This window comes from Anolis carolinensis, chromosome 5 (genome assembly GCF_035594765.1).
Source record: "Anolis carolinensis isolate JA03-04 chromosome 5, rAnoCar3.1.pri, whole genome shotgun sequence".
NCBI classification, from domain to species: domain Eukaryota; kingdom Metazoa; phylum Chordata; class Lepidosauria; order Squamata; family Dactyloidae; genus Anolis; species Anolis carolinensis.
Window position 1 is genome coordinate 164523146 of NC_085845.1, and position 27923 is coordinate 164551068.

The following is a 27923-nucleotide window of genomic DNA, read 5'->3' on the forward strand; positions in this document are numbered from 1 at the left end:
GGAAACAAGACGAGGCTGAGTCTTAGAAAGCAAGGCAGGATTCGTGGAGTAAACAAAGCTGGGAACGAAGGCTTGGCGACAGGAACGGAGGCTTGGAAGCGGAGTAGCTGTCCACACACGCTACTCCGGTTGCTGACGAATTGACTCCGCAAGATCCCTTTGTGGGTAAAACACCTAAATAGGGTCCCGTTTTCCCGCCCAAGAGCAGTTCTCTGGAGAACCAGAAACGAAAGCTATTTTCTGAGTCCAGATGCATGACTCCTTAAAGTTTCCCATGGGAAGCAGGCTTAATCAGCTGAATGCTTAGCAGCTATCCTAGCACTCCTGCGAGACGCCTGATCGACTCCTCTCTGTTGTTTACAAAAATCATGGCGAGAAAACGTAGGAGATTTAGGCTCAGGGCTTGTTTGACAGACTTCTGGAAGACAAATCTCTTGCAGGTGCAAGGTTTCCAAATCTGGCTGGGAAAGTTCCAATTCTGACTGAAACGGCGAAAAACCCAGGTTTTCCTCTTCATCTGGCACCACAGTGCCAGGAATGGGACTACATTGCCCATGGGTCATCACACTGATTCACTTCGGTTCTTCTGGGTTTGCGGGTGCATCTACACTGTTGAATGAATGCAGTTTGACAGCACTTTAACTGACATGGCTTAAAGGAAGTTTTAGTTTGGCCAGAGACCAGTCCACTTTGGTAGAGAAGGCTAAATAAGACCTTGTAAAAGCAATTCCCAGAATTCCACAGAATTGAGCCATGGCAGTTAAAGTTTATCAAACTGCATTAACACTACAATGTAGATTATTATCATCATCATCATCATCATCATCATCATCATCATTATTGTAGATGTACTGTAAGACATAGATTGGTTTTTTCCTTAGTTACGATATGCCTGGGATTGAATCTGGGATTTCTCAAATGCAAAACCTGAGCTATGTTTTTTCCTGTCAGCCAGTGCATTTTTCTAAATCCTTGCTTGTATGACAGCCCATTTATTTTTGGGGAGATGTTAAGTATGCAAAAATTTCAGATCTGAAGAAGCAGGATTAAGCAAAAAATACTGTCCTGTGGGTGTCATGCCAGCCCATGAAACAGGCTAAAATAGATTCAACCATGCTAAACCCCTGTTTATGCCCAGATCTGAACTGAGGAAACCACCACCGTCTAGTCTGGAGTTTCTGGTGGAGCAGAGTGACCTAATTTGCCTTCTCTGCCAAAACTGCACAGAGCAGAACTGTGTTTCTTCCTGTTCCTATGGGCTCTCTCATGTATTGCGCTTGCCTGAACTGGGAAAACGATTGGTTGCTTGCGCTGTGTGAATAGGCAGCATTGGCAGTCAAATGGGGAACGCAAACTGGAGGTTTGAAGCAGCATGACTAAATTCCTTGTTATTTTCCAGGCTTTGGATAGATGTCGGTTCTTATGTAACATTTACCTGCATAAGATGCCTTGAGAATGGACACATGTATTGTGACATGAGCCTGAATAGGCAAGAACCTATATATTAGCCGCAAAATAGATTTATATTAGAAGGGAGCTATTTGCTTTGGCAGCCTGGAACATAAATCTGAAAGTGGCTTTGATCTCCAATGACAGTGAGGTTTATATGTGTTCAAAGAATAAACTATACTACGTAATATATCAAGCATGTTGGTCTTGAAATGTATGTATGTTCCTTATGCATCCCATTTTCTGTTCATTAAAGCCACTTAATTCCATTTTGAGATAAATGTGTGGGATCTTAGAATGAGAAAGCTTAGATAAAATACAGATTTGTCACTGATAGACAATATTCCTTAGGAACAAGTAAGTAGTTGTATGCAAATACTGTAGTAGTTATATCAGTGCATCTGTTTTATCCTGGTCACATCTATGTGTTTGATATTCAAAGAAGGGTAGTCGCCTCACGTTTTCTGTAAGCCAGCACAATAATTCTCTCTCTGTCACATTGACTTGAGAATACAACTACAGCTCATATGGAAATTATCTCTAGGAATCTCTAGGTCTGCCGGAGCAACTCTATAGTCAGCTTAGGAGGACTCAGATTCCTGGAAGGAACACTTATCTTGGCATTTGTAGGCAGGGTCATAGACAGATTTTTTTTTTTGCGGGGGTTGGGGGGGTTGAAACTTTATGTAGCAAATCATGAAGAGTAGTTCCATAACGCAAAATAATTTAGAAATCAGGCTCCATCGATAAACTTCAGTGGACACTGAAGACAGATAAACGTCAGTGGACACTCATGGGGATTTAGTTAAATAAGCCAAAATTAATGAGTAAACCAGGTTTAAAAAACTGAAAATTTTCAGGGGGGTTGAACCCTACCCCCCCCCTTCCGTTTGCAGGTCCTTTAGTGTGATTCTGTGTTCAACTACCAGTGGAAGCTAACCAAACGATTGCTCTGGACAACTTGACTGGTCTACACTGTAGAATGAATGCACTTTGACTGCACAGTATGGAATCCTGAAATTTGTAGTTTGGTGAAGTACCCACACTCTTTGTCAGAGAAGGCTAAAGACCTTGTAAAACTACAACTCCGATGATTCCATAGCATTAAGCCATAGCAGGTAAAGTGATGTCAAATTGCCTTCATTCTACAGTGAAGATGCACCCTTAGAGATGTTCTTTCAGGTTAAAAAAATAGTGTTTTTTAATTTACATTTCCCTCACTTTTATTGGAGTCCTAACTCCAACAAACGTGAAGGAGCCACAGTAATAACAATATGCCTTTGAACCTGGAATTCTTTAGGGTACAATAAAATGCTGTGCCAGCATGTCACAGATGGTTACCCTATAAGTGGGGCAGGAAGTGTGAAGAGCCTGTGTTCATTTGATTTCTATGGATTTTAGGAACTAGTATGGCTTTTTTTGCTTTGTTTTTCTGAGTGGTTACTCTTTGAGACATCTGAACAGGTGGAACAGGAAAAGCAACATTTCCTTCCTGTCGGAAACAGTTGCCTTAGTACAGGAAGAGGAGTCCCAGTATGGAAGCAAGTGTTCATCTGTTATCTCTTGCCCTCTTGGATGAGACCTTCGTGCAGGATGAGATGGCTGTAGAGGGGCAAGTAAGCAAGCAAACACGCCTAACATCTAGCGTTATAGTTGGCAGAATGATCCCTGCTAGATCGGCTCTACATGTCCATCTCCTAATTGGTAATTAATTCATTGAGCTGTAATAGCAAAAATCAAATTCTGAGGGAGGGGTGAATTCAGTTGATAGGGCTGGCTTTCTAATTAGTTTGCATGACAAACTAGTCAGCTGGAGTTGCTATTGGAACAGTTCTGCAATGGCTGTCAATTATGTTTAATGTTTTATCATATTGAATGACTAAGTAATGAAGCGTAACTTAACTAACAATATTGACAACTAATTTTCACTTTATGTTTTGTTGCATTTGAATAATAGGGTGTATTTTGTTGTGGTGGTGGTGTGTTGTTTTGTGATTAAGCAAGCAATTGTATACCTCCCTACTCAGTGGTAATATTTGTTTAATCTCAGGTAAATGAATGTTTGATTGCATTATATAGTGTAGTGCAATTTGCTTCTGAGTAGAAACACATTATAACATGTTCAATAGGAGATTTGTGGAGAATTGCTATTGAAGGTACTGTATTATATTATGACTATTGACTATGTCCCTTAATATTTTAAAAGGGGACCATTAGTAATTTGGTTTTAATTAGTTCATTAAATTAACAGTCATAGTGATTATATTGAAACATTACTGAATTACCTCTATAATTAGTATGTTTCAATGAAATATTTAATAAACTGAAATATGACAAAATGTTTCCTTTGTTAATTTTACTGATAACATCTCAATCTGTAATTAAAAATACCAAGTAGCATTGTGTAATGTTTAAGAAAGTGTTTTGTTTAAAGAAAAAAGCAGATGAAATAAATCCAAACTTTCTTTTAAAGTTACAGAGTTGTATGATTGTTTATATAACTGGGTGGGTACTCAGAGGTTTTAAAAAGTACAGTATTCAAAATACTAGTTCTTGATTAAAGGATAAAATGTCTGAAGATGGAAGATTTCAGGCAGGAATTAAACTGAGAAATGAAGATGGAAAAATAATTAAATGAAAGGGGTGATAAGTTGAAAATATACACACCAAAATTGGGAATAACATTCGTGTTCTTAGTAAGGAGGTTTCAGACATCACATTTCAAAGCAGCATAAGGCAAATCAGTAAAAAGCTAAAAAAGAATTAGCAAAAGTAACAGGTACTTTATGTGGCATCTCTAAGAGCTACCTGCCATATTTAGAAGTGATAACTTACATCACATGACTTTGGAGGTGTCTATGGACAATGCTGGCTCTTCGGCTTAGAAATGGAGATGAGCACTAACCCCCAGAGTCAGACATGACTGGACTTACTGTCAGGTGAAAACCTTTACCTTTACTAACTTACATCTGTAGCAATGGATGAGATTTTTCATTCCCCATGCTTTATACACAATATAAAATCAGAGTCAACAATGAGAAAGTTACCATATTTTTAATATTGGCAAAGTGTTTGTGTGTTTTGGGTCACTCAGATATCTGGCCTGCCATATTTTAAAAAGTGTTAAATTTTAATACGAACCACATTTTTGGTGTTATTTCTAAATTTTGAACCTCATTTTGAACCCCCAAACTGCACTCCCCCCGGTCTCTCTCAAAGCGTAATGAAAGCACAGGAGTCACGAAACCTTGAGAATAAAGCATGTGTAGTGGTTTGAGTATTGGACTATGACTCTCGAAATCAGGGTTCAAATCTACGTAGCCACAGAAACCCACCAGATGACCTTGGGCAAATCATGCTCTCTTAGCCTCAGAGAAAGGCCATGGCGAGTCCCTTCAGAAGAAAGGCACCAAACAACAGACAATAACTTGCAAGCCAGCAAGCCAGGATTACAATTCTCTTCATCGCTGCTAGGGCTTCTGGGAACAGCAGTCCCATAGTAAGTAAGTTAAGTAAGTAAGTAAAACTTTATTTATATACCGCCCTCTCTCCCCGAAGGGACTCAGGGCGGTTTACAAGCATAGAAACAGCAACATACATTACGAGCAACACAATACACACATTATTGAACAAAATTAAAGACTTATACAACTCGTAAAACAGTGAAGACCATAGTATATGGAGAGTGTATAATACCCAATTTTGTTACACGGTAATTCATTTGAAACCTTCCCCAATCAGAAGGTCTGATAAAACATATCATTATTCGAATACGATTGGTCTTGGAAATATTTGCTATTTGCTAATTTTTGAAGCCATCTTAGAAAGTGCAAGATTTTTTTCAAATATTCTGAACTGTTTCCACTGGGTGGTGCTGCAGGAATTCCTACCTTTTAGCCAATATCTGCCTTTCCCAGAAAGACGCCTCTAAGTATAATAGGAGGAAGTCCTGATTTAGATTTTACAGTGTCAACATATTGGGAAGGGGATGGGTGAGGAAAACGTGAGGATATTGTAGCTGGAAATGATGCAGTAGCTGGGTATGGAAAACATCTCCAAATGTTGTGTCCATTACAAAATAAAAGGGAAAAAAGAGTTCTGTGTCTCAAAACTACAGTGGATTCCAAAATCTCGGTCTCCAAGGTCCTCTTCAAAAGACTGAATATTTCTGAGTCTGTTTCCTTAATTTTTACTGTATTTCCACTCCCCACAACACTGAATGTTAATTTAAAACTTATCCCCAGTCTTTTCCCACTTTTCTCTGTTAAGCTTCAGTTTCTTAAATCTTCCTCTGAATGCAGTGTGACACCATTTTAACTGCCATAGTTCAATGCTATGGAATCTGTGTTTAGTGAGGCACCAGCACTTTGGCAGAGAAGGCTTAAGACCTTATGAAGCTGCCAGGATTGCATAGCATTAAATCAGTGGTTCTCAACCTGGAGTCCCCAGATGTTTTTGGCTTTCAATTCCCAGAAATCCTAACAGCTGATAAACTGGCTTGGACTTCTGGGAGTTGTAGGTCAAAACACCTGGGGAACCACAGGTTGAGAACCACTGTGTTAAATCATAGTTTAAGTGGTGTCGGACTGTATATTAACTCTATAGCGTAAATACAGTTTCCAGTTTTCATCATCATCAATCATCTTGTGCACTGTCCATTCAAAGCATCACAATCAAATTAAAAAGTGTTTTTGTTTTCTTCTTAACTCCTTCTTTGGCTCTTCTGGTCCTCTGGGTAGGGAGAATCCCCCAAAGTGTCTGCCTCTTGGGCAGTTTTACTCAGTTCCACCTTTTCTTCCTCACCACCTTGATGGGTATATTCATTGACCAGATTTCCAAGCTTCACTGTGTATGCAGGGAGCTGCTTCCGATGGTATTGGATTCAAAAGGCTGCGGTTCTGCCACAGGGTGGGACAGGCAGTGGGGGAGACCGTGTGTGGGTTCTGGCATGAAAGCACACTTGAAAGTGGATGGAAGCCCGGTGGTGGTCTCTTGGCCACAGTGTGAAAAATATTGCCCTTGTGTGAATCATCATTTCAAAGGAATTGCTCAATCAATATGGTCAACGTACAAGGCCAGGTTGTTGCAAGCCCAAGCTGTTAAAAGTCACTTAAGTTAGTCATCTGATCATCTTTATTAGATGTTTGGCCACACATCTGAGCAAACAAACTGATATGTCCACCCTCCTTTTTTTTTTTGGCAGAAACACTGGGTTTTCAACAACCACATCCTATTTATCATCCTTGAAACATCTCCATTGAGAAATCTAGTTGACGCATGGCCCAGATATTTGTGTTGTTCCCTTTTGAAAATGAGCTCTGTGTTGCTGTGTAGAACATTTGCCTGCACCTTTAATAATTCTTTCTGTCAATGTTGTAGCACAACACTGTCACATAGCTATATCTGTTCTAAATTAGAGATGAAGAGGGAAATGGGGGAATATAAAGAGTTTAATTAGATAATATTCAGATAGAACGTCTTGAAGTAATATATACTATCAGACTGTTGTTTACAATTATCTGAAACCTTGATACAAGCTAAATAAAGAGGCTGGTGACTATGTCAAAGATTTAATGGATTTATGGTACATAGACTGGAGCTTACTATGAGTGTATCTACACTGTAGAATGCGTGCGGTTTGACAACACATTATTGGCCATGGCTCAATGCTATGTAATCCTGTGGGTTATGGTTTGGTGAGGCACCAGCACTCTTCGGCAAAGAAGGTTGTAGACCTTGAAAGCAATCCATAAGCATTGAGGTATGGAAGTTAAATTGGTGCCAAGCTGCATTCATTCAGTGTAGATGCACCTTGTATTATATATCTGAAATGCTATCTTGAATCATCAAATAAAGATTAATACTGATTGTGAAGTAGAAGTAGTTGTAATCTCTTACAACTCTGAGATTTTATGATTTCATGTGTTCTGTGCACTAAAACCCACTAATCACTAGTATCTTATCCACTGGTATGGATGGAGTGAGATACCCACATATGCAGCCAGTGGTAGATGTTTTGTCCTGTGGCAGCTGCATGCAATTTTCATGTATCATAGTGAGAACTTATCTCTTGGACAATTGTTGTGAAACCAACCCTGGAAAACATCTCCCTTGTAGAAACCCAGAAAGATAGGATTGCTGTCTGCTGCAACAAGGGGAAGCAATTCGTGAAAAGCTCTCATCTGCGCTGGTCTTTCCTCTTAAGGCCAAAGGCTCATGTGGGCACGGAGGTGATTTTTTAAAACATCTCTGGAGTATGTACTCAAGATCTATATATCCAATATGGATTTACCCTTACTGGAATGGATCGGTATGACTGGAAGCTTCTTGTGTATGAAGATTATCACAATGGTATGCACTGAATGAATATAGCCAGCTTTGCAATTTAATTCCCACATGAACAAATAATCCCAACAAGCTGTTCACTCTTTGCATGTTAGTAGTTTTCCACCTAACAGTGCATTGATTCCACTTATCTGGCCAGGAGTCTGTTAATGGGCTCACTTTAAGGTGAATATTCATAGGATTCTGGCCAAAGATAAGCTATTATAACCTAAAGGGAGTTGTTAAATGGTCCATGTATTCTCACATTGAATGATTGATTAGATATAAACAGGCACCACATGGATCTGTAGAGAGAATGTTCACTGCATTTAGCTGTTAGCATCCAAAGACTATAAGAAACAGCATGTGTAAAAATTGTGAGCATTATATATTTTTATTGCGCATATATATATATATATATATCCCCAAAAACCTCAAGGCAAAAGTGAGGTAAATTAGACTGAAAAGATAGTAAGGGACTCAAGGGCTAAGTTAGATCTGTGGTTTTCCAGCTCTTGTCTACAAATTTAAACTGCATTTTTTTCATGTCAGGAGCAACTTGAAAAACTGCAAGTCGCTTGTGGCGTGAGGGAATTGGGCGTCTGCAAGGGGATACCCTGGTGTTTTACCACCCTGTGGAGGCTTCTCTCGTGTCTCTGCATAGGAAGCTATTGCTGACAGATGGGAGCTCACCCCACTCCCCAAATTCAAACCGCCAACCTTTCGGTCAGCACTCCTGCCGGCACAAGGGTTTAACCCATTGCGCCACCGGTATTATCAGCATCAGTAATCATAATCATAATAATTCTGAATTGGATTTAAGCTGATGAAAGCTTTTATCACAATAAATGTTATAGCTCTTAAAGTACCATAAGACACCTTCTTGGTGCAGCAGATTAATGTAACCATCCATCTGGACATTAAGCTGGATGGTACTTTAGAAAGTTGACCCTCCATATCAATTCTGCAAATCTATCGAAATAGAAACTAGGAACCTGTATGTATATTGTTCAGTTAACTTTTTCAATAAGGCATGAAATCTGATAAAATATTCTTTGTACTTTGCCTTATGTTTAGTTTTTAGTGCTTAAAAATCTTGTATAGATACCCTTCCAGATCTATAAGAAACTATTGCTATGTTACCCTTAAAAATATAATTTTTCTAGAAACTGAACTGGCATTTTAAGAGTTAAGTGAAACGTGTGCTGTTTAGCAAAATAAAACCAGAGCTGATTTTACAAACAAGGACAGATGTAGAAGGCCAGGTTTCCTCTGGTCCCTTTTCCCATTTCCTGCCTGCAGCCTGCAGAAATAGAGGAAGCGGAGTGCTAATGAGAATGAAACAATGCCCGACGTCATTCAGCCCAGGAAAAAAGTGCTGCTAGACAGAATCGAGATCCCGTGGTGATAAATGAACATTCGTACAGCAATATCAGAGAACTTTGTTAAGCCATCTGAAAAAGAGATGGTGTGAAAAGCACAGCATTTCCTCTGGGTAAGCATATAGACAGTTGCATGCACACAGACACACATTCCTAGTTGGAAGGAGTAGACGTGATTGCTTTTGCAGATATCATGAATACCAAACTATTCCATCCAGTTCATTTTCTTCTTTGGTCAGATGTGTGATAGATGGAAGAGCTTTCCCTGTTTCCCACATGGAAGGGTATTTGCTCTGCTGGATCTGTAATCTACCCAAAGGAAGAACATTTCATCCAGAATTTTGAAAAGTGAATTGTTTGGGCTAAAACTTTGGGAATCCCACAGCCAGTTTAGTCCATCCATCACTGGTGGTGGTTTTCTAGAGCCATGATCCACAAAATGAACTTTTCTGAGCTCTGAGTTGGGCAAGCATATGAGTGTCTTTCTTTCATGTAAATGGAATGGAAACAGCTCCTGTCTGCCTCATGTCAAGCTAGGCTTTTTTGGAAAAGGTTCCCCTCACACTGCAGTCCATCTATGTCTTAGCTGGAAGACACTGAACAAGGAGAGTAAAAACATCATCTCCAGAGTGTGCTCCAGGGACATCACGAGAAAGGGTCTGAGAAAAACTGTAATGAAATAAGGTGCTTTGTCAGGACTGGAGCAAATTTAACACAGTATACTTTTCAGGGAGGCTCATCTGGCCACTCATTTTCCCATCATCCTCTAATAGTGTTTCTCAAACTTTGTTCCTCCAGATGTTTTGGACTTCAGCTCTCATAATTCCCAACAGCTGATAAATTGGCTGGGATTTTTGGAGCTGAAATCCAAAATACCTGGAGAAGTAGAGTTTGAGAAACATTGCTCTGTGATACTCTCATAATGGTCCATGTATTTTAATTGTCTTTTATAGAATTATGAATGTGCTTGGAGAAGTCACCATTTTGAATTTCACCTCTTAGAATCCCCAAGCTTAGCGTGGCTTCTAACTTCAAACTTGCAAATATTTTGTGATTGATATTAATTACCATTAAGTCATTTCAGTTTATGTCAACCCTATGAATGAGAGCTCTCCATGACACATGGTCATCAACAGTCTTGCTTAGATCTTGCAACTTCTGTTCAGATCTCACAGACTTGGGATCATTGCTTTATTTACCCTGTTTCCCCTAAAATAAGACATCCCCAGAAAATAAGACCTAGTAGAGGTTTTGCTGAATTGCTAAATATAAGGCTTCCCCCAAAAGTAAGACCTAGCAAAGTTTTTGTTTGGAAGCATGCCCATCGAACAGAACACCAGAGCATGCAGGATCGATAAATGTATGTACGATATACATGGAAATAATGGTAGTAATAAGAAATTCTTGATAGGATTCACAATTTGTCTGGTTATGCTGGTTTGTGATGACAACTACTGTACAGTATATAATAAATGTTCATTTTTTTGTTCAACAATAAATGTGAATTCTTCTTCATGGAAAAATAAGACATCCCCTGAAAATAAGACCTAGCGCATCTTTGGGAGCCAAAAATTAATATAAGACACTGTCTTATTTTCGGGGAAACACGGTATTGAATTAATCAATTTATAAAAATATCGGACATGAAACTTGGAAACTCTACACAAATAGAGTGAAATGCACAGGCCTCAAGTTGAAGATTTTGACTTTTTGGATCCCTAGATTCTCTTAGTCAGCAAAGCCAGAAAGGTTTCCAAGTTGCAATCTTGTTTTGACCCTAAAACCTATTTGAGTATAACTTTTTAAAAATTGCTCAGTCAAGAAAAGAAAGCCATGAAACTCATAGACATGCAATGCTAAGTTCAGTGTCCTTCCTCTCTCACTCATTTTGCATCTCATTTAAATTAACACTGCTCATTTTGTTTTCAATTGCTCTTCAGGACTCCTTTTAATATGGCTGCTATGTTGAGTTGACGTTGAAGGATTAAGCATTATATTAACACTAGTAAGTAGAGATATGTGAGTGTGATGGAGAGTAAGGACAAAACTTGAAATCTCTGGCCTGCAGATGAAGCCAGAGAAAAGAAAACATGCCATGTCAAACAATCAATAGGACTTCATAATAATAATAATAATAATAATAATAATAATAATAATAATAATAATAATAATAATAATAATAATAATAAAAGATTGGGTGCGGGGGGGAGAAATACAAATACCAAATGAAAGTGTTCATGTATTTGGTGTGTTTTGGAAGTCAGTGGAACGCTACTGTAGTAATTTAGAAAAATGTACTTTAAACACATTGGTGTTGATCTTTTCAATTTTTCTCTTGACCTTTCTCAAAAGAGTGCAGGGCAGGTGGAAAAAACTAAGGTCAGGGCACTTTCAAGTTGACATCCTTTGAAATTACTTCTCTATTATTGATAAGATAGGGATAGTAGCAATTCATTTGACAAGGTGGTTGTGATTATGGGGACAAACAGGCTTTGTACTTAATAAGGTCATTGTGCACATCTGATATTTGAAAAATCTTCAGATCAATAAACCTGAATGTGTATATGTGTGCTTCAAATATTTTGGTTAAAGATTTTTCACTGGTATTTCATCTTGTAATATTAACTTGGATTAGAACAACAAACAGTTTGGGAATTCTGTTTGGAATATTGCATGAAGGACTATTGGCACTAAAATTATGCGGAGAGACTCTTTGCCAGAGCTTCGGCATTCCATTTCTATGTTACAATGTTATGAATGCTCACCCAGCCTGGCCAGTGATCATTTTGAAAAGTAGTCTTGAAAAGTAGCTTCTCCAAACAGTTCCTTGTGTCCTGTGATCTTAAACTTTTTTTGCAGGAAAAAATATGGTTTTTTAAAAAGCCAAAGCATTGCATGGAAGCTTTATGCCATCTAGTGGTATATACATAACATGAACAGAATTGAAAAGAATTTGAGCCTTGCGTTTTGATAATTTAGGTTAAAGTGAGCTATTTTGGAATATGTTGTACTTTGAACATTATTTTGACTTTTTGTGTTTTGGATTTTTCATAGAAATGCACTTTCAATGTTTTAAGGTGAAACTTTGTTGCTTTTCTCTCCCCGCTTTTTTGTGTCCAATGTAGGCATGGAGAGTGCAATTACACTGTGGCAGTTCCTGTTGCAGTTGCTTCTTGACCAGAAACATGAGCATCTGATTTGCTGGACATCCAATGATGGTGAATTCAAGCTACTTAAGGCAGAAGAAGTGGCAAAGTTGTGGGGACTCCGAAAAAACAAAACCAATATGAACTACGACAAGTTGAGCAGAGCTCTGAGATACTATTATGATAAGGTATATATTCAAAACTCAATAGTTTTTTTAAAAAAAACAACAAAGCAAATGACTCTGTATATTGTATACTGAAGTTCTTTTCAAATGTCCTCCCATGAGAATTCATGCCATTTCGAAAATGGAACATCTTAACAAATGTAAACATATTTTCCCCTCTTGTATTAATTTGCACCTTTATTAGAGTGCCTATTTTAAAATATTTGATCAACATTCAATATTATGCTACTGGGAGTGTTAGCGCTTTTTTCCTTTCCACCATGCCCCTCAACACCACTCAGAAAGCAGATTTGGAGGGTTTTCCAGTCCCTCACTGATTTTTGGTTTGCAGAACAGGCTGTAAATGGAGAGGATTTGTTGTCAGAAGCAATTCTGTCAGAGGAACCAGCTTATTGAATCCTGGACTCTGTCAATTTCTTTCACTTGGAATCTGAAACAAGTAAGAAATGAGATATTAGAGGTTGTCAGTGCAACTGTGATTCAAAGGCGTGCCAGATGTAAGGGATTCGAATTAGGGACAGGTCTTTTCTTCTGGCAGAAATGTTCTTCCCTTGGCTTACTTCAAAGATCTCCTGACAGAATGCTGGCAGAACTGTTGTGTTGGAAGAAGAGGGAGAAGAAAAGCAGTAAATGGCGGGGCAAAAGGGAGATAGGTTAGATCAGATGCAACTTTCTCGACCCCAGAAATACAGCCACAATGCAGACACAAAGTTAGACCACAGTGATGGTATTCCTAAGCAATTTCTAATTTCCCTAGTCTAGGCGGAGTTTAGATTCCACAAGGCTTGATAGCCTTAGTCTCAGCTCAGCAAGTAGAAGCAAATTAGATATGTTAATACAAAGGTATCGCTTAATTGCTCCTGGTGTGATTCTTAAATCGCACTTCAACACCAAGTAGCTGAAGATAGGGTGAATTTGCAACATCAGGAAGTATATTTTCAACATCAAATCCTAACTGTCTGAATTGAAGGATGAATGATTTCAACACTCAGCTTTTGAAATAATTTCACACATTAATATTTTATAAGAGGCATATTCAAGCTGTGGAGTTGCTAGGTTTTATTTATTCACTGTGTACAGACATCCACAAATGGCACTGTCATTTATTAATGATATTTTTTTCCTGTAGTTCTTATGTCTCCTGGACTTAGGTTAAGGCAGAGTGGGCAAAGTACATCCTGTGGATGTCATGCAGCTCCCAGAGCTGTTTTTTGTGGTCCCGAAATTGCCGCTAAAGGCATTTCAAGCAGGAGGTGAACAGGACGTGACTTTCACTCTGTTGTTAAAAAAAGAAACTTCTTCTGGGTCTAAAATCTCCAGGGGTATGTCTACTGAAGATACAGTAAAAATGCTCCCTATGCTTCAAGGACACTTGTAGCAATTTCTTTCTTCACAGGCATGTAGTATGGGGTTGCAGCTCTCCAAAATCTCCCAGTGAACTAATGTATCCCCTTGACTTCCCATAGTTTTCCTCCTCTGTGCTAGAATCTCTGATAAGATAAACCCAGCTCCCTATAATTTTGGGCTCAGATCTTTCCAACCAGATCTTTTAAAATGGATTGCTAGGGATTGAGCCCGGTCCTTCTGCATGATAAGCTGTATGTTTTGTACTTTGTTAAGGCACTGTTCCCCCCCCTCATCCTGATTTGGTGTTTTATGCAGAACATCATCAAGAAGGTGATTGGACAGAAGTTTGTGTACAAGTTTGTGTCGTTCCCTGACATTTTAAAGATGGATCCTCATGCTGTGGAGATCAGCAGGGAGAGCCTTTTGCTGCAGGACAGCGATTGCAATATACCTCTTGAGAACAGAGAACAACACAAGCATGGCCTGTCAGTCCTGAAAAGCACAAGCCGTAATGAATATATCCATTCAGGGCTATATTCTTCATTCACCATCAACTCTCTGCAAAACCAGCCAGAAAACCTCAAGCAAATTAAAACAGAAAAGATAGAGGAGAAATTGGAAGAGGCCACAACTCCCTTGGAGGAGGTCCGGACTGTTATAAGATTTGTGACTAACAAAACAGACAAGCAAGTCATGAGGCCCATAGTGTCATTGCCGTCAACCTCTGAGGCTGCCGCTGCTTCTGCTTTTTTAGCATCCTCTGTCTCTGCAAAGATATCATCATTAATGTTGCCCAATGCAGCCAGCATCTCCTCAGCCTCACCGTCTTCCTCTCGGTCGCCATCTCTGTCTCCTACTTCACCCCTCCCTTCAGAACACAGAAGCATCTTTTTGGAGTCCAGCTGCCAGGATTCTGATTCACTTGAGCCACTGAATCTCTCATCAGGATCCAAAGTGAAATCGCATTCTCTTCCCCCAAAGGCTAAGAAACCCAAAGGTTTGGAGATCTCAGCACCTCCAATGGTTCTTTCAAGCACTGACCTCGGCTCTATTGCTCTCAATAGTCCTGCCCTTCCTTCGGGATCTCTGACTCCTGCTTTCTTCACTGCCCAGGTAAGTCCTGAACATTTCCAGTGACTTTCTTCATTCTCCCAGCTTCTTTTCTAGGTGGGAAGTTCTTCTTTGTGGGTTCTGTTGCTGTGCACCATTCACTACTTCAAACATATTTGCTAAAAAGTGCTTTGAAACTAAACGAGCAGTACTCATCACACAGTATATACTTAGGAGAAGTTCCTCCATTAAAAATCTTTCAAGTATTGCACAATCATAAACTATCAGACTACATAATAATAAAACTTAATAACATAGTTATCACAAACAAAACAAATAGCAGCAAGAGCAAAAACATTACAGAAGGCATCAATAAAATCTATAAAGTCAGAAATATGGCAGAGCATAGTCACATCAGAAGCGTAGAGAATAATAAGGGTTTAACCTAAATGAGTTTTAAATCTGCTTGGAAAGGATATTCTAAAGAGGGGCACTATCAGCCTTGCTTACCTCTCCAGGCATTCCCTGCCTGATCAGAATAAACCCGTTTTCCCCAACTTGATATTCTCCAGTGTGTTGGCCTATGATTCCAATATACTCCAGTGAATGAAAGGCCAGTTTATAAGAGTTGTATTCCAGATCATCTAGAGCAGTGGTTCTCAACCTGGGCCTCCCAGATGTTTTTGGCCTTCAACTCCTAGAAATCCTAACAGCTGGTTAACTGGCTGGGTTTTCTGGGAGTTGTAGGCCAAAAACATCTGGACACCCCAGATTGAGAACCACCGATCTAGAGGATGTGGAAAGTTGGAATAAACTAACTACAGTAGCCAGAAGGATTGTAAACTAAATAAACCCAGGCAGCCTTTAGCACAAACCTACTGAAAGTAGTTTGAGCATATTCAGAAGACTGAACAAATAAATGAAAGGACTGGAGTTATACACTGAAGAATGCTTGACTAATTTTTCTGATACTACATATTGTACTTATAGAAAGGCAATCATTCATTAGCTTGTAGAGCAAATCACAAATTTGTAAACCTATTCAAAGATTTTGGAAGATCATAATTTTTTGTTGCACAGGCCTCTCTGTAGTAGATTTGAGCATATAAAAGCTACTAGAGTTACTAGTGCTAGATCAAGAGATCATGAAGTTAGACTTCATCACTAAAGAAATCATCATCATTTCATCAACAACACTTTATTTCAAAGAATGATAGGAGCCCCCGGTGGTGCAATGGGTTAAACCCTTGTGCCGTCAGGACTGGTCGACCGAAAAGTTGCCGGTTCGAATCCAGAGAGCAGGGTAAGCTCCCGTCTGTCAAACTCTAGCTTCTCATGCAGGGACATGAGAGAAGCCTCCCACAGGATGGTAAAAACATCAATCATCCAGGCGTCCCCTGGGCAGTGTCCTTGCAGACGGCCAATTATCTCACACCAGAAGCTACTTGCAATTTCTCAAGTCACTTCTGACATGCACATGCACACAAAAAAGAATGATAGAATTGGAAGAGACCACAAGAGCCATCCAGCCACACTTTCTGATGATCTCAGGGGCAGCATATGATATAATTAATGTAAACAGTTTAAAATAGTAAAAATAATTGAATCCAACTAGATCATATTAAAGCCAAACACGTGTGTGGATTTGGATGAAATCAAGGAAGGTCCCAAAGGTCTTAGTAAAAATCTGTGTTTGCCCTTGGTATTGGAACGACATCAGTGTTGTCACCAGTCAGGCCTCTAAAAGGAGGGCATTGTATGTACATGGTGCCACAGTACAGAATGCTCTTCCACACGGAGTTGCCCTCACTTGTGGGACACATCAGTTCTCCGTTCTCAGCAGGTATACAAGGTGTAAATTGACTATAGTTTAGAACTGTAGTCTATTCAAAAGCTTACTAGCAACATTTGGTTCAGTACTTGTCACCTGTGCTAATTTGTGTTCATGTGGTCCAAATGATGTAATAAAAAATGGAATGCAAGTACCACATATGACACACAATCAAAAAGTCGCTGTTGCAAAACAATATACTCAGAAAACTGTGTACTCATCTTTAGGGATACATTCAATTGAATTCAATGGTGCTTAGTTCCTGGTAAAAGCACATAGGATTGCAGCCTCTGTCTTCTACAGATGCTCTATTAAAACTATTTATCATTCATTATTCAAGTGATTCCCTCTGGATCAAAGGAGTTAGTTCTAATATCGTGGATCGAGATCTTCTGGGATGCTCTGGGGCTATACCACAAGCATAGAGAGGAATGTTGTTTAATTAATACCTTGCCACAGCAAATGAGTCACTATGTTTGGATATCTGCTACAATCTTAAACACACAATTTTAAATGACTGTAACACCTTAGATCATATCCAATTGTAAAACATCTTAGATAGTATGAAGTCATAAAATGCCATATAGCATTGGTTGGCGCCTTGTTAAGTGTGTTGCACATATGTGCATCTAACTTATCGCTATCTAACTCACTTTTTTTGGTCATTGAGGAGCTTGTAATCCTCTACTTCTTTCACAGAACAAGTAACCTTCCTGTAAACCCATGTTTTTTTCATGCTGCCACCACTGACTTGACCATGTAGTGGCTTGTGGACACTGGAGATTGTCTTGGAAGCAGGCATAGGGACAGAGCCTGTCGCACCCCAGCACTGGTTCACCTTGCTCCAACATACAAACTCCACCACAGCAGGCTTGAGTCTTTTTAGTTTATTGAAGAAAGATAGCAAAACTTATTAAAAAGCAGAAAAATAAGTAAAAACCAAATGCAAGTGTAATCCTTAAACACAGTTCAATGATTTCATAGAAATTAGTCCAAAATCCCCAAAATAGCACAGTAAATCCAAGATAACATGAATACATGAGCTTCAAAAGTAATCCAAACACAGATTCTAGGCATGTGACGAGGCCTGAACAAGGCAAGAGTTGATTCTCCAAAAGCGAGGTTGCTCTGACTGGAATCTTTCCCAAATTAAATCTCTTTTAACCCTCCTTGCAAGACATAAACACATTCCTGTGCACTCTTGTTTCTCCGTGTCTGCCTACAATTCTCACACTGTGATGGAGGCCTGATCTCAACTTTAATCTGGAATCTCTGTCTAACGACCATTCATCCCCCTCACTCCCATCCGAGCTCTGTTGAAGATTTTCAGACTCCTGTAGAAAGTCATCCTTATCTTTCTCGACTGAGAACTTTCCACATTCCCTTCTGTCTGTTTTCCCAAGCCATCCTCAGCTCCCGAATCCACCTGCCTTTCTGAGTCAACAACATTCCCTGGGACAAACTGCTGTTCCCCAAATCCCCTTTCATCATCATCAGACTGAACCACAACAGAGCCATATGTGTGATGAGGTCTCATAGGATGTCTTCCCTGACACAGAATGATAGTCAATTAGAGTTGGAAGGGGCCATTAGGGCCATCTACCAATGTTGACACATACAGTCTAGGTCAGGGGTCCCCAAACTTTTTAAACAGGGGGCCAGTTCACGATCCTTCGGACCGTTGGAGGGCCGGACTATAGTTGGCCACTGAGCAACAACAACAACAATAATAATAATAATAATAATAATAATAACAACAACAACAACAACAATAAAAAAGAGGGTTGGAAGAGACCCTTTGGGCCATTTAGTCCAATTCCCTTCTGCTTTTGTGCACCAAAAGCACAAGCAAAGCACCCCTGACAGATGGCCACCCAGCCTCAATGTTAATAAATAATAATAATAATAATAATAATAATAATAATAATAATAAGGGTTGTAAGAGAAGAAGAGTCATTTAGCCCAACCCCCTTCTGCCCTTGTGCCGTGGGGGCTGGATAAATGGCTTTGATGGGCTGCATCCGGCCCCTGGGCCTTAGTTTGGGGACCCTTGGTCTAGGTCTTCTCATTTTCAGTAGGAACGGATAAGCTATTCATGGACCTTCAGACTATGGCTCGCTAAATGTGATGTCCAAACCTGGCAAGAGCCAGTATTCTGTCTTATTTCTCCCAGTGTAAGATAGTGAAATGAGTCTAAAACAAGTCTTGAGTTCTCTCTTTAGCTTAGTGGTTTTCAACCTTTGTGCCTCCAGGTATTTTGGACTTCAGCTCCCATAGTTCCTTACAGCTAGTAAGCAGGCTGAGATTTCTGGGAGTTGAAATCCAAAACACCTGGAGGCCCAAAGGTTGGGAACCACTGCTTTAGCTTGTTCAGAGAGATGCAAGCCAGATCAAAGTGTCCTGCTCAATTTAGATGGCACATGAAGATCTCTGGTTTTTTAAAGTACTCCTCCTACTAGTGGCAGTGACAGCTATTTTCTGGCTTGTCATGATACCCAAGTGTCCCCAGAAAGAAGCTGTGGTGTAGTTAAATTGCTTTGAAGTGGTAAGTTCAGACATAACTAATGCGAAGAGTTACCAACATCATCATCATCATCATCATCATCATCATCATTATTATTATTATTATTATTATTATTATTATTACTACTACTACTACTACTACTATTAAACATTCACATTTTTGACACATGCACAAAGAAGAAAAGTTGGGTGTAAAAGAAAAGGAAAAAGAAAAACTATAAAGAGCGGGATGGGGATAATGGAGTTATTGTTAGTAATTTAAATCTTTACCAATATCTAATATCTAAGAGTTACCAACTTTTAAACTGACCCCAATAGCAGAGGTTGTAAATGAGAGTTTTGATTACAGCAGCTTGCCAACTCATGCTGTGAATACATTGGCTTTCTAATTGCATTTAAAAGAAAAAATAAACCAGGTCAGGCTATTTTTAAAAAATCTTAACTAGTTGGCAACTGTCAGAACAATGTACACTGATAGCAGATTAATTACATATTTTGTGTTGCTGACACTGTGGCCTTTCTCAAACAAAATATGGAATGACATGTTTAGGTCAGGTTGTTTCCTTTAATCATTAACTGTTTTCTAGTGTTCCAAATAAAAAAAGTTGACTCCTTAAGGGTAGAGTGAGCATATATGCAACTGTCTTTCCCTGTTGGTTTAAGCAGTAGAAGGCTTTAATTTGGGAACCTGTTACTGTCAGGAAGCTTGCAGTGTTACAAAAAAACCTGGAAGGTATTTTCTTATTATTTTAATCCATTGATTCCTGTTAGTATCTGGAGAAGCAGAAAACATGCTCAGTCCATCTTCCTCATTCCATCCCTTCCGATATTTACAGATGATTCATCTAGCATATAGTCTCCTCTTTGCCAAGTTAAACATAACCCCTGCTCCCTAAGGTGTTCCATTTAGGGTTTGGTTTACACACCTTTGATGATCTCGGTTGCTGTCCTCTGGACATGCTTCAGCTTGTCAGTATCTTTCATTGAACTGCAGTGCCCAGAAATGGAGACAGTGTAGTCCAGGTAAGGTTTGATGTCATAAGGAAGAGGGAGATGGCTGGTTTTCTGCTGCCCTGGAAACTAGTCGGAGCAATGGGTTCAAATTACAGGAAAAGAGATTCCACCTGAACAGTAGGAAGAGCTTCCTGACTATAAGAGTTGTTCAACAATGGAATTCTCTGCCTTGGAGTGTGGTGGAAGCTCCATCCTTGGAGGCTTTTAAACAGAGGCTGGATGACCATCTATCAGCAGTACTTTGTGTTTTTCCCGCATGGCAGGGGGTTGGACTAGATGGCCCATGTGGTCTCTTCCAACTCTATTATTCTATGATTCTATGGCCAAAGCAAAAGAGAGTGACACTACTACCTCTATTGAGCTGAACACTCTGCTTGTGCAGCCCAGAAATGCATTTGCTTTTTGGTTGTTGCATCACATTGTTGAGTCATGGTTAGTTTGGAGTCCTAAGACCCCCAAATCCTTTTTACATGTACAGTGTTCCCTCGCTATTTCGTGGTTTGCTTTTCACGCCCTCATTGTTTCATGGGTTTCCAATAAATATTAATAAATATTAATGTAGACCATTTATCATGGTATTTTCGATGTTTCATGGGTTTTGGAAGGGGGGGAGGGAGAAATAAAGATAGAGGGGGGGGTAGGGAAGGATTTGAAATAAAAAAGGGTTATTTAGCTTCCATTCTTTTTCTCTGCCAATGTACTGTATATTGTAACTGCTAAAATAAAGTATAAATATTGAAATAAATATAGTGTCCCTACTTTGCGGATTTTCACTTATTGCGCGTGGTCCTGGAACGTAACCCCCGTAATAAGTGAGGGAACACTGTACTGCTTTCAAACCAGATGCTGCTGATCCTATATTTGTGTAATATTCTTAATAGATTTTTGTTCCTATACATACATATTCAGTATAATTCTTAGCTGGATTTCATATGATTTAATTTGTAGATGATGTATAGAATTGTATAATTTTCCATGCAGTTGGATTGTGTCTGCATTACATAGTTATAGTGGTTTGGTTCAATTTTCACTCTCATGGCTCCATCCTTTGAAATCCTAAATACAGTGATGAGTGAGCGAGGGAGAGTGGGTGAGAGAGTGAAGGCCAGCGGTGGCAGCAAGAGCCTGGAAGAAGCGACCAGGTCTGGCTTCTGCCTCCGTTCCAGCTGAGCCATGCCGGGAGATGTGGAGGACTTAGAAGAGGGGGCGGGACTCGTGGAGGACTCTGCCCCCTCTTCCGAGTCCTTCACGTTTCCCGGCGTGGTCCGGCTGGAGCGGCGGCAGAAGCCGGACCTGGCCGCCTCTTCCAGGCTCTTGCTACCGCCACCAGCCTTCAATCTCTCACCTTCCCTGGCTGGAGGAGCAGAGGCAGCCAGGGCAACATGACAGGCCCAGAGCAAGGGCCCATCCGGCGCTGGTAGGGAAGGGTTCACTAGCTCCCCGGGGCTTGCAAGGGGGAGAAAGGCCACATAACAATTAAAATAATATATAAATATTAAAGTTAAAATAGTGTCCCTACTTAGCGGATTTCCACTTATCGTGGGAGGTGCTGGAACGGAACCCCCGCAATAAGTGAGGGAGCACTGTAGTTTGGTGTACTATTTTGATTGCTTTGCTAAAGAATTCTAGTGTACTTCCTTGAGCTACAGTACTTGAGCTCTCTTGTAGAAAAGTCTAGGTTCTTCACCAAACTACAAATACCAGATTTCTATAGGATGACAATCACATTTAAAAGTGATGTCATTATCCCAATAAGCAAAACTATCACAACTCTTCATTGCAGCATTACGTGCTGATGGGAGGGGGTTGGTCACATCATCCAGCATTGATGTGGGATGGCTGACTGACTTTAATGGGAGATTTTCAGGTCATTTGTGGTCATGACAATAGTACCAGGATTGCAAATGAGAATACAAAGAAGTTATGGTGTCCTAAGCCTTAACCGTGAATGGAGGGAGTAAGGAAGCCTGTTTGCTGCCAGTCACTACTGTGACAGGAAGGGGGAAGATCTATGTGGGAGAAAGGATAACAAAATTGAAGCTTATCTCTGAAAAAGGCATGTAGGAGAATAATGGCATAGAGAAAGATTTGTCAGTCAGGTGAATAAATTTAATAGTGTTTTGTGAATGATTAATAGTTCAGGGGTTAATTAGTTATCTTACTGTGTTTTGATAAACTTATACTTTTTATTATTTTTATTACAAGTGTCTCAGTAGAGAGTCGTGTCATGCTTAGCACAGCAGATGTACAACACAACTTATCTACTGGTCCACATAGGGATGACCTTAAGGATCCAGAGAAGATCTTGAGAGGGAAAGGGAAAGGAGTTCAACGTTTTGGAACTGCAGGGCTATCACTCACAGCAACGTAGACATCATAATTGACTAACAGAATTCTAGTCATTATTTTTCTTTTGGGAACCCAGTTATGCATCAATTGCTGATTTTCAACTTGGGGACTGGAGGCTGGAGAAATCACAAAGATACAGAAGATTAACATCAATACCAGAGAAGTAGCTGGAAGTGATGGATAGAGCAGAACTAAATACTACATGGGTCAAATTTTGTTTGATCACTTGTCCCTTCCATACCAGACTTTCAACCACTGCTACCTAGATGGTTTCTGATTGGATTTCCAGCCATCTAAGGATAGTATCAAATTATAAATGAATGATCACTCATGAGAGAGTAGGTTCTGCATCACACTTGGCAGCAGCTGCTGACTCTGGGTGAAATGGCAATTTTATGGTTTTAACATTGTCAGTTCCACAAATTAACATACAGACTAATTCCACCTTAACTTTCTGATATACTGAGCCTGTACCAGTTTCATATGGCAAATACATTAGTTACACATAACCTTAATGTAAATTAAAGCAACTATTTATGAAACTTTTAGCAAAAGTAGTACACACCCTGTTTTTCATTTAATTCCATTTGAATAAACCGGAACCATCATGTGGGCATGCTAGTTGGTTAACTGAAGTTTAAAAAAGTAATTTTTGTGGCCATGGGGAATAAGCACTTGTCAACATGTCATATGTGGGTGTATTGAGACATTTCCTACACAAAATAAATGCTAAATCTCATCAGGGTTTCCAGACTATGTCAGAAGTAATCTGGGAACTGGGCAGCCACCCGGAAAGAAAGGAAGTGTGTGTTTGTGGCACCTCTTAAACATATGAAGAGGAAGGATGTGGAATTTCAGCAGTCCAGTGAAGATGAGGGAGATTGAAAAGCACATATTCTTCAAGCATGTCAGATTCCAAACCAACCCCTCCTGTAAACCCTAAACAGATGAACATGATTGAACTGAAGTAAATTATTATTTTAAAAAATTCTTCATTAGGAAAAAGCTCTGGTTTTCCATATGGACAATTAACGTTGTGTTAAACACTGTAAATTTACACACATTTGCTCTCCTAGGAAGGTATGAAACCCATCCCTGTCCTGTGACATCCTGCCTCTGTGGATTTCAACACATAACAATCAGTCTGGAGTTCTTGTCCAGCTACTTCTGCTTGACTGAAAAATATCTATGCTCAAATCTATATATATAAAAGAGTGATGGCATCACGGCAATTCAAAAACAACAAAACTACAGGCCCGCCAACCTCAAAATTTGACAACACAACCCATCATCCACGCCTCAAGGTTGATACAACCAAAAGAAAAGAAAAATAAAGTCCTAATTAGAGGGAGAGCAATAATTTTTTTATCCAATTGCTGCCAGTTTAGAGAGCTAATCTCTGCCCACTTGGTTGCCTAGCAACCAAGGGACAGCCAGGTTTCAGTTGGGGGACAGGCAGATTTAGGCCTCACTGAGTCTTCTTCCACAGATTATCTAATTTGCACTGGATTATATGGCAGTGTAGACTCAAGGCCCTTCCACACAGCTATATAACCCATTTATAATCTTATATTATCTGCCTTGAACTGGATTATCTTGACTCCACACTACCATATAATCCACTTCAGTGTGCATTTTATACAGCTGTGAAGAAGGGGCCTCAGATAATCCACTTTTAAACAGATAATATAAGATTAGAAATATACAGTAGAGTCTCACTTATTCAACGTAAACAGGCCGGCAGGATAAGTGAATATGTTGGATAATAAGAAGGGATTCAGGAAAAGCCAATTAAACATCAAATTAGGTAATCGTTATACAAATTAAGCAACAAAACATCATATTATACAACAAATTTGACAGAAAAAGTAGTTCCATGCGCAGTTATGCTATGTAGTATTTACAGTAGAGTCTCACTTATGCAACACTCGCTTATCCAACGTTCTGGATTATCCAATGCATTTTTGTAGTCAATGCTTTCAATATATCATGATATTTTGGTGCTAAATTCATAAATACAGTAATTACTATATAGCATTACTGTGTACTGAACTACTTTTTCTGACAAATTTGTTGTCTAACATGATGTTTTGGTGCTTAATTTGTAAAATCATAACTTAATTTGATGTTTAATAGGGTTATCCTTAATTCCTCATTATCCAACATATTCGCTTATCCAACGTTCTGCCGGCCCGTTTATGTTGGATAAGTGAGACTCTGCTGTACTGTATTTAAAAATTTACCACTAAAATATCACAATGAATTTAAAACACTGACTACAAAAACATTGATTATGAAAAGGCAGACTGCGTTGGATAATCCAGAACATTGTATAAGCGAATGTTGGATAAGTGAGATTCTTCTTTAATATGAAATAATTACTGGGATAGAATAATGCAGAACAATATAATCTCTAAAACCAGGACAGTAAATAAATAGGGGAATTCCACACAGAAAACAATCAGGGCCAGCTAACACCTCCCAACAAAGTATTCCCATCATCAAAGTCTGGCAAATCCTGTTTTCTCAGGGCCACAGAAAGTAGAAGCACATAAAATATCGCAAACAACATCACTCTGAAAACAAGGGTATTCCAGACAGGAAACAATCAGGGCCAGCGAACACCTCCCAACAAAGTATTCCCATCATCAAAGTCTGGAAAATCCTCTGTTTTCTCAGGGCCACAGAAAGTAGAAGCACATAAAATATCGCAAACAACATCACTCTGAAAACAAGGGTATTCCAGACAGGAAACAATCAGGGCCAGCGAACACCTCCCAACAAAGTATTCCCATCATCAAAGTCTGGAAAATCCTCTGTTTTCTCAGGGCCACAGACAGTAGAAGCACATAAAATATCGCAAACAACACCACTCTGAAAACAAGGGAATTCCAGACAGGAAACAACCAGGGCCAGCTAACACCTCCCAACAAAAAATTCACTCAGGGAGGAAACAGCCAGGCTTTAAAGCTGCAAGGCCATTACATCCTAATCATTTTTCCTAATTGCAGCATTCATACTTGCCTCCAACAAACAAAAAAAACCCAATCAGAAATATTGTATATTCACAACCTTTAGGAAATAATATCCCCTGATGGCGCAGCGTGTTAAAGCGCTGAGCTGCTGAACTTCTGGACTGAAAGGCCACAGGTTTGAATTGGGGGAGCGGAGAGAGCCCCCACTTTTAGCTCCAGCTTCTGCCAACCCAGAAGTTCGAAAACATGCAAATGTGAGTGCATCAATAGGTACTGCTCCGGCGGGAAGGTAACGCCTCTCCATGTAGTCATCCCACATGACCTTGGAGGAGTCTACGGACAACGCCGGCTCTTCGGCTTAGAAATGGAGATGAGCACCAACCTCCAGAGTAAGACGCGACTGGACTTAATGTCTGGGGAAAACCTTTACCCTTGACCTTAACTACCACCAATTCCTCAATACTTTATTTCCCAGGCCACCAGACTTCGCCACAGCAACGCGTGGCCGGGCACAGCTAGTTCCATATAAAACAAGAAGATTCAGAGATCTTGTTTATTAGGGTGGCTAGAGCTATGTTCTGCTTTTGCCAAAGACACAGGATAGAACAGTTAACACTGAGTAATGATCAACGTGCTTTGCAATACTAAAAAAGGGAACATAGTTATTTTGGGTACAAAGCCTGAGAGTTTGCAGTTTTTTTAAAAATGACCTGACAGTTGTTTTCTGAGCTATGGGTTGCTTGCATGAGAAATCTCAGCTTTATTTGTGAGTCATGCTATTGAAAATAGCAACCAGTGAGCGTGGAAAAATTCACCCAGGCCAAGTTTGGAAGATGGTGATCCTAAATTCATTACCTGTTTACCTGCATAATTGGACAGTAGAAAGTCAGTATGATCATTGGGCCAAATTTGACCTTCCAACCCAATCTTAACCTATCCAATCCAAGTATTTTGTGGTACCCAATATGAGCCCCAACTCCACCCCCGTCTAAAGGAGAAGGAATGGGAAAAGCAAGTGAACCATGGAAGTTCAACTGATTTTGCTCCTACTTTTGTTTTTGGCATGGGATCTGAGACTACTCCAGAGGCAGAGTCCCTGTAGTTACTGCTCTCCACTGAAAACAAAGGGCAGGAGAAGTTGGTCTTTCTGAATTGCCTGGTGCAAGGCAGCCATGGCAACAGGAAGTAGCTGTAGCTCGTGGGTGAAACACATTTGTCTTTAAGGGTCTGTTGTATTGACGTCATTTGCCGACAGCCATGGAAAAAGTATTTTTTTTTTAAAACTGCCATTTGAGCTGATTACCTTTCTCTCATTGTCCTCCCCTGCACTTTTCAGCCACCCAAGTCCTCTGTGATGTATCTCCACTGCTGTGTGGTTTGGGACTTTGCTTTTTGGGTGTGTAAAAAAACCATCCATTTTTGGGTAGGCCTAAGATGTAGCGGGATTGAACTTGCTTCTCATTCTTCCACTCCATGCACTACTTTGATGTGAACGGGGGGGGGGGGGGGGGGGGGGGGGGGTCCTGAATGTAGAACCATTGATGTGAACACATGCACATAGTCACTCACATACATAATACACTCCCTCACTCAACGACATCCAGAACATGTCTTTCTCTGTTCTAAAGTTGCAGCTACTTCTGCTACTGCCATCTACTATCACTGGTTAGGTGTCCTAGCCAACTCACCTGCCTTCCTCTTGCTATTCTCCATTTTGATTCTACATACCAGTAGTCCCAGAACCTGCTATTCTGCACATTAATGACTGTGTAGAGGGGAGAGGAAAGAGCTGAAAGGTGAGTGTGGTTTGCAGGGACCCAGCCGAGCATGGCTTCAGGGGAGCATCATGACATACACTGCTGGAGCTTGTTAGCAAACAGCTGAGCAGAAGGAAAGGGAGGAATCAAGAGAAATAGCAAGAAAAGAGCAGTGTCCAGCTGGGACTGTGGGGACTTGTTTGGCCAAGGCATCTTTTCCACATGGGCCTTTTCTTGCTTCTTTATTTGTTCCTGGAAGAACTGGAGAAGAACCAGCCAAGGCAGTGGGCAGAAGAAAGGGGAGAGAGGCCATGCTATTGCTGCTAGGGCTAGTGAAGCTATGAAACTCCCTCTCTTCTGGGTTGTTTTGAGGAGAGAAAGCTTCAGGAACATGGCCATACAGCCCAAAAGACTCAAAGCAACCCAGTGATTCCGGTCATGAAAGCCTTTCACAATACATCTCTCTCCTCTTCCTCCTCCCTCTCTACCTCATCATTTTTCTTTGTGAGGCTGGAAGGGCAAAAGGGAGAGAGTTGTGGCCCAAGGGGCAGAGGTGCCACCCTTGGGACTGGTAGCCACGAGGCAGAAAAG

General features: G+C 40.1%; 1 protein-coding gene across 2 annotated transcripts in view; it reads left to right on the plus strand.

Moving 5' to 3' along the window:
* Positions 1-27923, plus strand: part of elk3 (ETS transcription factor ELK3) — a 59115-nt gene that overhangs the window by 16223 nt on the left and 14969 nt on the right. For both annotated transcript variants that reach the window (XM_016993738.2, XM_008110837.3), the window contains 2 exons: positions 12281-12489; positions 14149-14946. In XM_016993738.2, coding sequence (XP_016849227.1) covers positions 12283-12489; positions 14149-14946 — 1005 coding nt within the window. In that variant the 5' untranslated portion in view covers positions 12281-12282. The remainder of the gene's footprint in view (positions 1-12280; positions 12490-14148; positions 14947-27923) is intronic.